This window comes from Chlamydotis macqueenii, chromosome 6 (genome assembly GCF_036417535.1).
Source record: "Chlamydotis macqueenii isolate bChlMac1 chromosome 6, bChlMac1.mat, whole genome shotgun sequence".
Lineage (NCBI taxonomy): Eukaryota > Metazoa > Chordata > Aves > Otidiformes > Otididae > Chlamydotis > Chlamydotis macqueenii.
The window spans coordinates 1,965,980-1,980,225 of record NC_141561.1 but is presented as its reverse complement, the minus strand read 5'-3'; the positions used below and the strand labels follow the sequence as shown (position 1 = coordinate 1,980,225).

General features: G+C 45.6%; 1 protein-coding gene across 4 annotated transcripts in view; it reads right to left on the bottom strand.

Annotated features, from left to right (window-relative positions):
- Positions 1 to 14,246, bottom strand: part of CACNB4 (calcium voltage-gated channel auxiliary subunit beta 4) — a 98,435-nt gene that overhangs the window by 14,253 nt on the left and 69,936 nt on the right. For all 4 annotated transcript variants that reach the window (XM_086750683.1, XM_086750685.1, XM_086750687.1 and 1 more), the window contains 7 exons: positions 12,488 to 12,564; positions 12,102 to 12,121; positions 11,912 to 11,992; positions 9,720 to 9,778; positions 5,765 to 5,874; positions 4,026 to 4,177; positions 1,325 to 1,420 (listed from right to left, as the gene is read on the bottom strand). In XM_086750683.1, the coding sequence (XP_086606809.1) occupies positions 1,325 to 1,420; positions 4,026 to 4,177; positions 5,765 to 5,874; positions 9,720 to 9,778; positions 11,912 to 11,992; positions 12,102 to 12,121; positions 12,488 to 12,564 (595 nt within the window). The remainder of the gene's footprint in view (positions 1 to 1,324; positions 1,421 to 4,025; positions 4,178 to 5,764; positions 5,875 to 9,719; positions 9,779 to 11,911; positions 11,993 to 12,101; positions 12,122 to 12,487; positions 12,565 to 14,246) is intronic.

Sequence of the window (14,246 nt, the reverse complement as noted above, 5' to 3'; positions counted from 1 at the left end):
CTTGCTAGCGGTGTCAGTCAGCTTGAAACAGGATTATTTGGAAAGCCGGTCCGTACGTGTGGAATTACCCTGCTCTCTCTGGCTAAGCTAAGGGAGAATTACTGGGCAGACCTGAGGCCACGGAGGGGCTCATCTCTTCCAGGCAGGCAGGAGAAGGCAACGCTGCTGAGTACAGGAGAGGCTCCAGTGCAGCAGAGGCTGGCAGTTTCCACACAATAATCCTTGTGGATTATTACTCCAGAACAAAAGCTGCTGGAACTTTGTTACTTTCGTTTGAATCAAGAATAAAAGCCATCTGAAATGGAGGCAATCTCTTTAAGGTCTACATAACACAGGCAAAGTCTTCTAGAAGCACTGTCTGACCGTTAGGGTCAGGCATTCGTTGTTCCTAGATTCTTCCAAGACATTTCTTTGCCTATTTTAAGTCAGAGTATGGTCATGGAAACCTTCCCAGTGTCTGTTCTGAATTTCTCTGAATTAATCTGATTTCTCCTCACAGCTCTTTGGCATGAGAAGGATGGGCAATACTGCAAGCCGTAGGCTGGACTGTCTGATCCTTGCCCTGGCACAAACAGCAGTCTCCGCGCTACCAGACCAACTGTAAAAGCAAGCCCTCATCCAAGTCTGCTTCCCCAAGCGATTTTCTCTGTCACGGAGATCAGGTGTGGCTCTCAAAAACAGAAGCAAGTTTGAGCTGCCCTGTCCAGACGCCTGTACAACTGCTGCACACAGCACCCGCCTGCCTCATCAGCTCCCCAGGACCTCTGCTCCCCACGCCGGTGAATGCAGGGTGGATAATCAGTTTGGTCGATAAAACGGTCGGTGAGCAGCGACTGGGCTCTGATGAGGTACCCGGAACGGCTCACAGGCGTGGCTGTGTCAGCGGGCCAGGGAATCGCAGGCAGGCAGCCACACGACTCAGGCCGCGCAGAGGGCGAGTCTGGACTCACTGCATAGCTGACGGAAGTCCTCTGCAGCCTCCTCTCAAACCAGGTGTCGGAGACTTTGGCCCTTTGGGACGTTAAGACAGCACTGCTCCACAAATGATGTCACTGAGCTAGTAGATCAGGCTTACCGTACACGTCATTTTTGACCTGTCACCTTGCCAAAGATCATAACAAACCCAGCACGGGAGATAATCGGGATGAAAGTATCAGACAACTTGTTTCTTAGCAATAAAAGCGGATCGAGGGTTGCAACGGCAGGGCTGTCCGAATCGCCATAAAGCAACGCGGTAACATACGGCTATGACCAACAACCAACACAGCAGAAATCTTTAAAACTCCACATATCACAAGTTCTTTAGCCTTTCTTCCGTACTTACTGGTGGGCATTGTGCAAGTTTGTCAGCTGCCACCAACTGAACATTCAAGTGTTTACTTTGTGACTTTCCTCTAGATTTAATCAGCCGCTGCAAAACCTGACAGAGGAAAAGAGGAAAAGGTGAGTTTAAGAATTGCAGATCTCCGTAACGCTCAGACTGCCATCCCACTGGAGGATTACCAAGCTCAGAAGCTGTTACATTTAACAAAATGGATAAAAAATATTGTCCTTGAGTACAAGCACAGACCGTTCTGATCATCCCCCCGAAAGCTGCGCACATTTCCCTCTGCACCGCATTTGATCCCTTGCAAGTATTTCCAGTGCAGCCTGAATGGTGAATTTGCTTTATTCTGCTTGAAGTAACAGGTTATTTTTGACAAAGGTAATCTTCCAGAGGACCACAAAAATTATACGTAAACAGAATTATACTGGACTGACTGCAGTACAACAGCAGCAGCGATAACACTGTATTTTACACACACAGCTCATATTACCTTTTTTTTTTTTCCTTCCGCTAGAATCTAAGGGGCAGAAAAGTTAGGAATCCCAAATTACTTCTCTGTAAAGTTTCCAAGAAAACTACAGGATCATAGAACAACAGAGTATTTTTGAAGTCAGAGGGACCTCTAGAGGTCTCTGTGCCAAGCCCTTGCCCAGAGTAAGGCCAGCTGGATCAGACTGCTCAGGTCCTCGTCCAGCTGAGTTCTGAACATCTCCAGGGAGACCCCACCACGCCTCTGAGCCAGGACTGAGCCACCTCTGCTCGTACAGCCCAACATGCAGCTGGTTCCCAGCTGCAACAGTGCACTGGTCACTCATGTTCAAACTGTTATCCCCCAAAACCCCCAGGTCCCTGACGGCGGGGGGCTACTCCAGCCCAGCGGCAGGACTTGGTATTGGCCTTGGTATTGCTGAACTTCAAGAGGTTCCTGACACCTCGTTTCCCCAGCCTGCCAAGGTCCCTCTAAACAACAGCCCTGCCCTCCGGCACATGAACCTTCCCCAGAATTAGGCATTGTCCACAACTTTGTACGCTAACAAAGGTCATTACCAAAAACGTTGAACTCTACTGGTCCCATTACAGACCCCTGAGTGACACCAGGGGTAACCAGCTGGTCTTTGTACCTCTGAGCGGCACCCTGGATCTGGCAGTTCATCCATTCTTCCACCTTTCTTATAGTCCACACTTGCCCAGACCGTATCTCACCTACCTGCCCATCAGGATACTAAAAGGAAACCACATCAAAGCCTTGCTGAAGTAAAGGCTAACAACAGCCGCTGCTCTTCCTTTGTCCCCTGGGGTCATAACCTCATGACAAAAGGGTGCCGGGCTGGTCAGGCACAATTTGTCCTTGGTACATCCCTCCCAGTCCCCTTCTTGTCCTGCATGTGGCTGGAAACAGCTTCCCAGAGGATTTGCTCCAGAACCTTCCCAGGGACTGAGGTGAGACTGACTGGCCAGTAGTTCCCCGGATCCTCCTTCTTACGGAGGGATGTGACATCTGTCTTTTCCCAGTTACCAGGAACCTTCCCAGACCGCTATAAGCTTTAAAAGATAATAGAGAGCAACCGTGCAATGGCATGAGACTGCTCCTTCAGCACACTCAAATTCCATCTGGGCCTTGGTCTTGCATACGTCCAGTTAGTTCGGTGGTCTCCAGATCAACCTTCTGCTACTCTGGGACCCTGCCACACACTTAACTTTCCTTCTGCTTGCCCTGTTCTTACAGGAACCCTTTTTGCTACCCTTAAGATCCCTTGCTAGTTCTAGCTTCAGCTGAACTCTGACTTTCTTAACTTCCTCCCAAGATGTACTGTTCCTGGGATACCTGTCCCTGCAGCCATCTTCTGTGTGCCTCTTTTTGTGTTTGAGCTCAGGCAGCCAGTCCCTGTTTATCCACGCTGCTCCTCCTGCCCACGTAGAACAGATCATTCTCGTGCTTGGAGGTAGCTGTCCATGAAGATCACACAGCTCTTCTTTGTTATCCAAGAAGTCTTTTACAGGATTCTGCTGAACAGGTCCCTGAACAAGCCACTTCCTAGGTCTGTCATTCTGTTATTTGTACTGTTCACTTCTCTCAGGATCTTAAATTTCACCACTTCATGGTTGCTGCAGCCAAAGCTGTCCTGGACCTTCACAACTCTGTCCAGTTCTTCCTTTCTTCCACCAGTAGTGGTTCCAGCAGAACCTCCCCCATCAGGAGCTGGCCAGCAGCCTGGCCACACTGGCCCAGACCCAGCTGCGGACGGTGTATTGACGTGCCTCAGGCAGACGCCACAGACAAAAGCAGATACAGGCTTTGTTTGCGATCAGTGGGCAAAGGACTGGGCGCCTTGTCTGAGGCTCAGCTTGGGGTTAGGGCTCAGAGAGAGGCAAGTCAGAGCTACAGCTGTGTTGGGGCAGGGAGGTGCCAAGGGAAACAGAGCTACAGAAAGAATTTGCTTCTCAGGAATGTTTTTTTTTCCTACTGAATTGCTGGGTGCCTTTTCTGAGGCTCAGCCTAAGGCTTGGTTAAGGTTTATGGCCAAAAAAAAGAAACTGCATCAAACATCCCCCGGTCAAGCCTTTGATCTAAAAAATTTCACTGTCTTTCTCTTCATCTCACTTGTAATTTCTTCAGGTGCAGATACCACGCTGTTCACTCCCGCGCTGCCCTCCAGCTCCCTCACAATGCACGTATTTTAAGGGTGAGATACGTTACCTTTGGAGAAGACACTTTAACGTGGACAATAATTGGAGCTAAAGATGTCTTGATAAGTTGTGCGGGGTGATTGATCGTGTCTGCATCCAGGACAACCAGCTGTAAGGACCTTGCCAGCTCAAAGATTCTTTCGATTTCACTCTGTACCTCAGCTAGGAAAGGAAAACAAAACAGGTGAACGCCATTCAGCCTCAGCATTACTGAGACAAAAATATCATTCATTTCTTTCCACAGACTGTATGCATTCAGTATATGAACTCCATGTGTGAATTAATGTACCTTCCATAAAATAACCTGTTACGCAAGGCAAATTTTAAAGAAATATTACCTTGGAGCTAATTCTGTTGCCTGAAAATACATACGTACTATGTTAATTTATAATACCAGTGTATTTCAACATGGGGTACAATTATATGCATGCTTCTATTAATATAAAATAGACTTAAGCATATTTTCCAAATCTGCTAAATAGCTTAGGAGTCCCAAGATTTTTTATTTCAGACAGCAAGTGATGTATTGATATTTCTTAAACCTTTTTTGTTCTCGGATTTCAATTCTGATTTAACTTAAACAAGAGTCTGTATGAAGAGCAGAACTGTGCCCTCTATAACCACAAGAATTTGTTTATGATAAATAACTGACAGGGTTTTATTTAAGAAGACACTAATGGCAATGTCCACACCAACGCACTTTTGTCTGAAGAAAAAGGAGAAACTTATTTCCATGTAAATTGTATTTCCGATATTCATTGTTCTGATCCTTCTTAATCACGTGCATGCATGTGATGAATTTTAAACAGATAAACTCGGTGCAAACTGAAGCCTGGAGGTTGTACCACCAAAGTACAAAACAGCTGCATGTCAGCCACTCACATGCATTTCATTTGCCGAGGAGGTGTTCCACGGAGCAACGTGTGTCCATAGGCACACGAAGATTTAGCACTCACCCTCGCAGCTCTTAACTTTGGGGTGCCTACTCCTGTACTAGAATGCCAACTAGAAGTGAAGCGTCCTGCGACCCATACCTCTAGTTCAAACAGTCACTCAGGACGTCAGAGAATTGGGTTTACGAGCCTTTTCTTCCTGAGAAGACTGAAAGCCACTCCTCCTGCCTCCTGGGCTGGTATCTCAGAGCCCAGGCTATTGGCATGCATATACTACCCACAGATTTCCACCCTTGTGAAAGAAATAAAAACTCAGCGGTCATGACTCTGTGAGGAGAGGGTGGGAAGACCCACACCTCAGTCTGCGCTCTTACGGCTACACAGGAAAACTAAGCTGTATCTGCTCAGCATAAAATGCAAAACCAGTCCAGGGTCAGGAACGAGAACATGTTTCCTTCTTGGCTGGGCAAGGTGAAACCTCTCCAGCACCTCGTGATGTGGAATTCAAAGCACGTGGCTGAGAAGAGGGAGCTGTGATGCCAACTCACCTTGGGAGGAAGTGGCACTGAACCCACATTCTGACTGCAGCCCCCTAACTCATCTTTCCCAAATAATAGGAGCTCTAGCCCAGCTAACTGCTCAACGCGAGGCTCACGCGGTACGTTGTGCTCTGTGGCCACTCCTCAGGCAGGCAAAATTTGTCTCCCATTGGAGTATGTGAAATTCAGAATAATACATTAAAATGCTGCTGGCACATTTAAAATTGCAGAACTGATGATGTCTTGAAAGCTGAAATCCTGTCACTTCCCTCCAGTACGGAACCACGTTCAGAATTAGATCTGTGTCCATGTCTTACCTAAACTGGATCTTGTGTTTGACCGCTCAATTATTGCCCTCTTGCTTGGATTATTTAGAACAGACCGCTTAGCAAGAGAAATGTCAGCTGTCACTCGTGTTATTGATATCCTATGAGTGAGAACACAGGACAGAACAAAAACACAGGAGTCAGATTTTCGGTGCACTGTGCATGATTTACAGCTACATTCCGTTCCAAAGTGCAAAGACAATAAAATACCACGCAGACGTGTTTTATAGCTGAGTTATGTCATCATTAATGAACAACTACAGAGAAAGGCTGTGTAACTCTACAACATTTCCTATTCCCTACACTGCTGTAGACTCTTGCATATAGTTTCTGCCATTCTACTTGATAGTTTGCTTTTCTCCTCCCCAACTCACTCATCTCCTACACGAATGTACACAATGCCGTAAACACGACAAGTTAGGTGAGTCACAGGGCGTACCGAACAGAGTCGCACCAGCACCAGCACTTCTCCCCGGTGGCCAAACCACTGAGTAAACCTGACGTTGCTGAGAGGTAAGGAAGGGCCATGTTTGGACATCTTGAGCAGACCCCGTCACTCGTATCTGAGTGCCTTTGAGTCACAGAAAAGATCTGTCTGCTTTGGGAGACCGGTCCTCCAACACGCGCTCTCCTTTCCCAAACAGGGAGCTGTGCTGACGGGCCAAAGTGCATTGGCTCATGGTTGAAGAGGAGAAGAGTGAGTCGAGCCACGGCTGTCTGCACTGCTGGAGCCTCCTCTCTAACCTGAGGAAGGTGGTTTTTGAAACCTGGTCTGTCAGTGAGCTTATAAAACAAAGAGCACACAATCGCTTCACTCAAAATCCATTTAGGAGGACTGCGATGAGCCAAAGAGCCATGAGTAATGGAAAGGAAGCAAGCTGGAAACGACTAGCAGCCGTGCCACCCAACACAAGATTTATGCAGCTCTAAGTGAAACTATCAGATGGGGCGGTTAAAAAGAAGTGCAAGTACTTCTCTACATAATATATAAATAAATTTATTGCCAGAAAATATAGTAGAGACCAAAACTATAAATGAGTTTAAAAAAGAAACAGGAGAAGTCAGTGGATCATGAGCCTAGAGGTGATGCTCAAACACAGTGGTGCAGATCGCAGCTCTGGCTCAGGAAGCTCCGAGATCTCCAGCTGCTGGAATCGGAGACGTGTAACAGAGGAAGGACCCAAATGCTCACCTACTGTGCCAGACATGAGAGGCATCTCATGCTTCCTGAGTAAGCAGTAATCCGAAGCATCACTGCTGCTGAAAGAGGCAAAGAAAAAAAAGTGCCTTTGCTGTGTTTCGTTTCTGTGGTGTCTATAGAGTCAGGCCTGGTCTACGCAACAGCGATTAAACACAATGCATTTAGAAAACGATGCCCTCAGAGCCTCTGCAGCAGTCACTCCCTGAACGCCTTGTGCCCGCCAAGCCTTCGCAGACTGCTCTCAGCAGGCCTGCACAAAACGGCCCGCAGGCCTTTCCCTTCCCTCGCTGCCCAGAAGAGGACGGAGGAGCCGAGAGAAGCCAAGCGTATTAAGGGGCAGGGAAGGAGTCCTGCTCGTTCAAGTCCTAACTGAAGTCTCCTGAAAAGCTCCTTCTTGGACAGTCATTCCAATGTGGGGCAGTCACAAAACTGCAGAGAGATGGAGAAAAAGAAAAGGCAGGGGGAGAAGAAAGACGGCAAAGCCATAAAAGTTGGCAGGAGGACCAAGAAGCAGCTGAGGGGCTTGAAAATGAATTTATTTCATTTCTTCTGAAGTTACTCAGGCTGAAGTCAACCACATCAGATTTGTTGTGGCATTTGACTTTCTCATAGATGAAATTTCACACTTCTGCCTGATCTAGTTGCCAATATTGCTAATAGCAACAGGATTTCCAAAAAATACCTCTCCCCTCTGTGCAGCCCAAGGGCACGGTCGGGGACAAGACAGCAGAGCAAGGCAAGGCGCTTGCCTTGGTTACGCAGCCAAAAGGGGTGCCTCTAAGGGTGCTTTGCGTTTCCTTCCTCTCTGCATTTAGGCACTGCTGATCTTTGTGGACCAGGCCTCTGCTGAGCACGTTCTCACACCAGGTATAAAAATATACCTCATAAAGGATGTATTCATAGCCATCACGTCGTGGGAACTGGAGATGACTTATCACTTCCAGTTGCCATGGCTTCCCACCAAAAACGACGACTCTCAGTCCCCACCCGCATATGCGAAGCTGACAGACACACGCCAGCAGCTGGAAGAGACCACATACCGCGGTTCCGTACCTGCGCCCAACGCAAACGGGCAGCGCAGCGCAGGGAACGAGCTCGGGCAGTCACACTGCTCAGCAGCGGGGAGAGGAGGCACTGGCAGGACGCATGGACAGCTCAGAAAAATGACAAATTTAACCACAGGCTGCCATGTCTGTCAGTTGTTGAATCAATCACTACATTTGTAGGATCTGCTAAAACCACTTGAGCTGGGCAATTAAAAATAGGGGAGGAGAGAAGATATTTTGCTCAGAAGTCAGTTAAACATTTTGTCTAAGCTGTTCATGGCAGAGCTGAAGTCACCCATCTCCTCACTGCACCCCAAAAGGTACCTTGACCATAAATCCTACTCCATCTCTTCTAAACAACAGACACTGATGATTTTCACTGTCCTAGTGCCCACGGTTTAGGTATTTTCAAACCTGACTTACTGTCATACACTAGCTAGCACAGTATAAGCTCCTCTTCACAGTTAGGATACACTGAACAAACTGGGATGAAGGAAGGGTGGAACATCCCAGAGATCCAGCAGACACCTACGACTACTGACGAGCTCCAGGGGAAAGGAAGAGATGCCATGGATCAAGCCTATGTTCCTAGCAAAGAAATCCAAAGCATCCCTCTTTCAGCTCGTCAGGAAACAGTCTCCGTGTTCCAGCTGAACAAGATGAACTTCCTTACAATTTCTGAAGTTCTGACACACTTTTTTTCTGTATTTTAGTTCTCAGCGTTTCCTTCTTCAAACCACCTTTTAAAGTATTTTTGACTACTGGGAATATTTCAGAGTTGATTTTTCTTAGGTGTTGTTCTGAAGTACCGTTACTGCATCCTGTTGAAATCTGTTTCTGATACATATTTCAGGACTAGGGTGTGATGAGTTTTATTTAGAGAATATCCTGCTGTGAAGGAGCCTGGAATTTCACAAAAGGCGCCGGAATGAACCTATCCCAAATAGAGCAACTTCAGAATAAAATCAAGAGGCACTCATACGTGGTGTCTGCACACTTCAGCGGCTGGCTGAGCTGGTCCAGCAGTACACAGTTGTATTCAACAGTTAAGAAACGCTCATATGCCCAAAGGATTGTGAATAAAACTGTACTTTTATGTGTAATCAGTCAAGCTTTCTCAGCTGGTCCATGACATTAAAGGAACTGGACAGCTCTTTGAAAAAAAAAGAAAAAAGCAAAGCACTGTTCAATGTACCCAACACGCAGGCAGCTCAGGCTGCAGAGCAGAGGCTTGGGAGCTCCAGAGGGAAAAGGGCTGACAGCGAGCCAGGAGCCGGGCTCTGATGAAAGGGTTGTTCGCTGGGCAGCACCATTCCCCCCGATTCCCAGCTGAGCAACGGGCACAGCCTGCTTCCCAGGGCAACGTTAAAAACCTGAGCCAGGTAATGCCACCTTCAAAGATATTTGGGCACTTTCCATGTGGCCCAGGCACCTCTCATCTAGATTTCTCCTGTAACTTCAGGCTGGTAAGACACTGAGGCAGAATTATTCCCTTAAACTCAAGAAATCCCACTACAGACATGGCAGACACGAGGATACATGCACTTCTAGTCCGTCCCACAGCTGGTTCCATTTCAGTGCTCATACATCTGTCTTGAACATGCATCAATCTTCTTGCATTTAAAAAAAAAAAACCCAAACCACTAAAATGTGAGTAACACATGGGGGAGAAAAGCACGAAAAGGACAGTATTTCTCACCTCCCATCAAACCTGTGCTTCAGGAAGTCAAAGAGAGCTTTCTGCATCATGTCTGTCACCTTTGCAGAGGTGAGGAAGATTGAACAGGGAGGAGTGACAGGGAGAAAAAGAAGTCAAAAGTAAGAAAAGAAGTAAGTAGAAGGCAAGGATGCTATCAACAATAAATACCTTTTATAGGTAGCAATCATTTAATTTTCATGCTCTTGGCAGCACACTTTGTAATAAATACTTGCAAGTTTTCTGACTCATTCTCCAAAACGCAGAACGGAGGATGTGAGAGCTGTCCCTCCTTCCGCTCTTTTCTTGACTTGCACTGAGGCGTCGGAGCACGCCTCACCACCTTCCACAGCAAACCATTCCCAACGGGCTTCAGAGCATGTCAGAAGCACATGGACTATCCAGGCTGAACAGATCATTTATATTTTTTCCTCCAATAACATTGTTAGAACCATCTCAAAACTCCAGACACACGATTTATTGTGTTGGATGACTGTTCTAACAGCAGAGAACAACTATTCTCAGAGAGGCACACAAGCAGAAAAAACGGTGTTTCCATTCCTGTACACGCTAAAGCACCTGAGAGATGCTCAGCCCCAACAGCCGTCACCTACTTCAGTGAGTGAGGTCCTTGTCCCTTTCAGGACAACTCAGGCTGACACCTATTAGCTGCCAGTCTAGACAAGAACTTAATCAAAGCCCCCAGGCCTCTGGCAGTTTATTTCTCCAAGGTAGTCTTTCAAAATGGTTCTTACAGAATTTAGTTAGGAAAAAAATAAAGAATTTTCCCACGTAGGCTGCGAAGCAAGATCAATGCATTTCTGTTATACAGACCACGATTTGTAATTGAAATAAGTATTCTGTGTTATACACCTTTTTATACACCCATTTATACACCTTTACGTGTTCAAAATGTCATGTTTAGTATTATTTTCTTAAATGAAGGCAGGATGGCAATTTGTAGACATATGTATTAACAAACAGCCTCTCTCCCCTCCAAACGTGAGAGTCCCTAGGCAAATTAATCCGCGGTGCAGCACCACGGAAGTCAATGGATGAAATTTACTCCTGTCAAGAAACATCATCATAAAATTAAAAGGCAGAGAGTAGAACACGAGGCACCTGCTTCGCTAAACTACACTTTCAATCATTCTTACAAAAAAACCAATGCAAGAACACCACTAATAATGGTACTACGTTGTAATCTTCAAAAAAGAACCATTCCAATATGTTTAATAATATCCTATAAAGTACTAACAACATTAATTAAGCTAAATGAAGTGGATCTTTGATTTTATGTTCATGTTAATTTAGTTTCTAATTCAGTAAAACACTTAACAGATGGTTAAGTTCACTCAAACGCCCTGCTAAAAGCCTGCGCTCGTTTAGCACGTGGGAAATGCTCATTTGAGTCTGCAGCAGCCTTGAGAAACGGGTGTCGTGTTCATCTGTGTGTGTTACCATACCTGCTGCCACGCTGAACAGAGGCAAAGGATTTGGAAGGGTTAGAGGTTTCTTTGCATATATATTTCAATATACTAAAAATCTTTAAAAAAAATAAACATTAAGAAAACATGCTCAGATAATAACCATCAGTTTCAGGCGCTGGAAAACAAAACGGAACACACTGCAACAGTCCAGCTACTTCATTTGCCAACACGGAGTTTCATGGGAAGGTGTACGGTTTTTATAAATGAAAAAAAGAGAACAATGGGGAAGCTTCTTCAAAGTTTTTGCTAATGAAGTTCAAAGCAAGTGCTAGTTTCACTAAAATGTCACATATGCAGAAGTCAAGCCGGTTAATTTGACTGCTCCAACTTTTTCTTGTAGCGGACGCAACTCTCTCTTACTTGATTTAATCAATAACTCTACTGAAAATAACATGTGCACCAGATCTAAAGCAGTAAAACTGCAAAGAGAACACCACTGTACTTACGTTACCTGCCCTTCCGCTGAGACATCTCAAGCAGCAGACACTGTCACAAGGCAGAAAACAATCTAGCTGGTACCTCACGCAAAGGGTGCAGAGTGTCAACTACGCTCTTCGTTCTTATACAACGCTTTTGACAATTATTTAAGCAAAGATCACTTTAAATTATCATAAAACAGTTGCGCTGGACCACACACACTGAATGTACTAAGGAAGATTATAGATAAGAAAATACTAATTAATTGTAAATTCCTGGCGTACGTACCTCATAGCCTTTCAGTGAGGGACCCACCAAAACAACAGGTCTCATTGATGGCACTACGTCATATGGGGGGACATGTTCTGTCTGGAAGAAGAAGACAAGCCTTTAGATCGATAATCAAAGAAGATCCATATGAAAATCCTGAGAATTATGTATTAGAATTAAATAAAATGAAAACAAAAGTACTACTTACCACTTTTTGTTTCTGTTTTGCTAAAAGACCAAATGAGAACTTGGTTAAAAACACACACTGTGTATAACAACCACAACACTTGCAAATAAAAATCCCTTTGTCCACGCACTTTTGATTTCTCTCAGTGCACCTCCCTTTTGGTCAGCCCTGTTTAAACTGGACATTCGTTCCATTCTGCCACTTTTCCCAAGATTTTTCCCAGCCCCATAGCAACTATCTCATGTCTAGAAACAGATGTCTTTCTCCACCTCCGCATGCAAGCACTTTTCTGTAAAACATCTTAATAAGTCAGCAAAGGGGGGAAGCTCACATTTTTCATATACATGGTTTTTAAAATAGAAGTATTGGAAATAGCAAGAGTTTCCTTAAATAAAATTCTGTCTTACCTGTGGAAGTGGGTGTGGCTCGAAATGTGCCAGAAACCATTTCTCCCAGACTTGAAGAAGAATTTCCACTGGATTTCCTACGGTATCAGAGAGAGCCCCGTTAATACCAAGCGCCCAGAGATGCAAACGTGTAAGGTTTTAGGCAGCAGCTATGAGAAACTGCCCCATGAAAAATCACACGGTAAAAGAGAGTCTTCACCCACATTCATGGTGCAAGCAAGCTTCCTCTGAAGTCAGAGGTGAAGAGTACCAGGCAGGGACGGGGGGAACGGAAGCGTCTGTAATTAAGCAGACCTCCACGTCTGGAAGAGCTGAGTTCGGGCTATGAGGGGAGAGCACTACAGACTGAGCAAAGCTTTTCCGTGATCTGCGCGTAGGCTGGGAAACGCAGCAGCTCCAGTCACAGACGTCTGCTAAACTCTCTACCAGAATACACGACTAGCCAGTCCCATCTCTTGGGAGGTCTGGGATCTTAACCGGTGGTTTAAATAGCTTTTGTTGTGTAGCAGCAGTGGTTTCCGTTCACTGTACCTCCCTGCTTCCAGCCAGGCAGCTCTGTCCCCGTGCCCTGCCCTCCCCTCCCGTGTGATGCACCCAACGCAGCCTGTGCAGCAAACTCGCAGCAGGCTGGAAGAGGAAACTGGTTGGGGGAGGGGGAAGATGTGCAGGTGAATCAGCTCATTGCACAAGCAGCTGAGGAGGAGGTGTGAGGAGGGAAGGAGCGCTCAGGGCAGAAAGAACAGGACTGTTTAAGCATCCCGATTACAGCTCGTGACATAGTCCCATGGTACAACCCACGCCTTCAGCACAGTATCTAGTATTTTTCAGTACATGCAGGCTGACCAGCAAGAGGATGCTAGTCCCAATCGGCATTTTGTCCTTGCTTCCTTGCCATACGTTCTCCAGAGCAGGTATTGTTTACTCCTGGACTTGGCAAATCCTTTGCAAACATACACTAGACTCTGGAAACCCTCTTTAATAGATGACTTTTCACTGCCTTACTCAGGCAAAAGTGGAATTGTTCTTCATTGCATAGAGCCTTACTATCACAGCTAGCCACAGCTTTTAAAGAAATCTTAAGGTACGGACACTGTATGACTGTATCTAACCAAGGGGCTCAAAAAGAAACTTGTTTATCACTATACATCACTTTAAATTTTGTCATACAAATCCAGAAGTGTTAGTGCAGACTACTTAAACTCTTAATAGATACCCTGTACAATATTTCCCCTGTCTCCTTCACACTTGATTTTATTCCTAATGTTCTCCATAGGTGAGATGAGACAAAGTCTTTGTAAGAATTGGTGATTCGGTGGAGTCATGCCCATCCACACCAGCAGAGAATTCTTCTAATATGCTGTATGTGAAACAGAATCCTAAACACTTTGTTAGCGCCCGTCTCTCTGAATTAGATCATCTTCTTTCTGTACTTGAGCTACGCTGGCTTCTTCAGAAGCTATTTCAAAAATTACAAAAGCAATATGGAAAGAGCACACTTAATGCTGTTCAATCACTCCAAAAACACTTCCCCAGATGGTTTATGGTTGAAGCGATTCCTGACCTTGATTAAGGATAGCAGTACGCCAATTTCCCGACAGTACTACAGAAGCTAAACTACGCTCCTCTTCCCACTGTCTACTGGGTCCAGATTCACATCTCTTTACTCTGCAGTACTAAAGGTTTTGTCCTCATTATCTGTGTGAACATTTACATTTTGTTTTCAATTAGTGGAAATAATACGCTAGTAGTGAAGTCATTA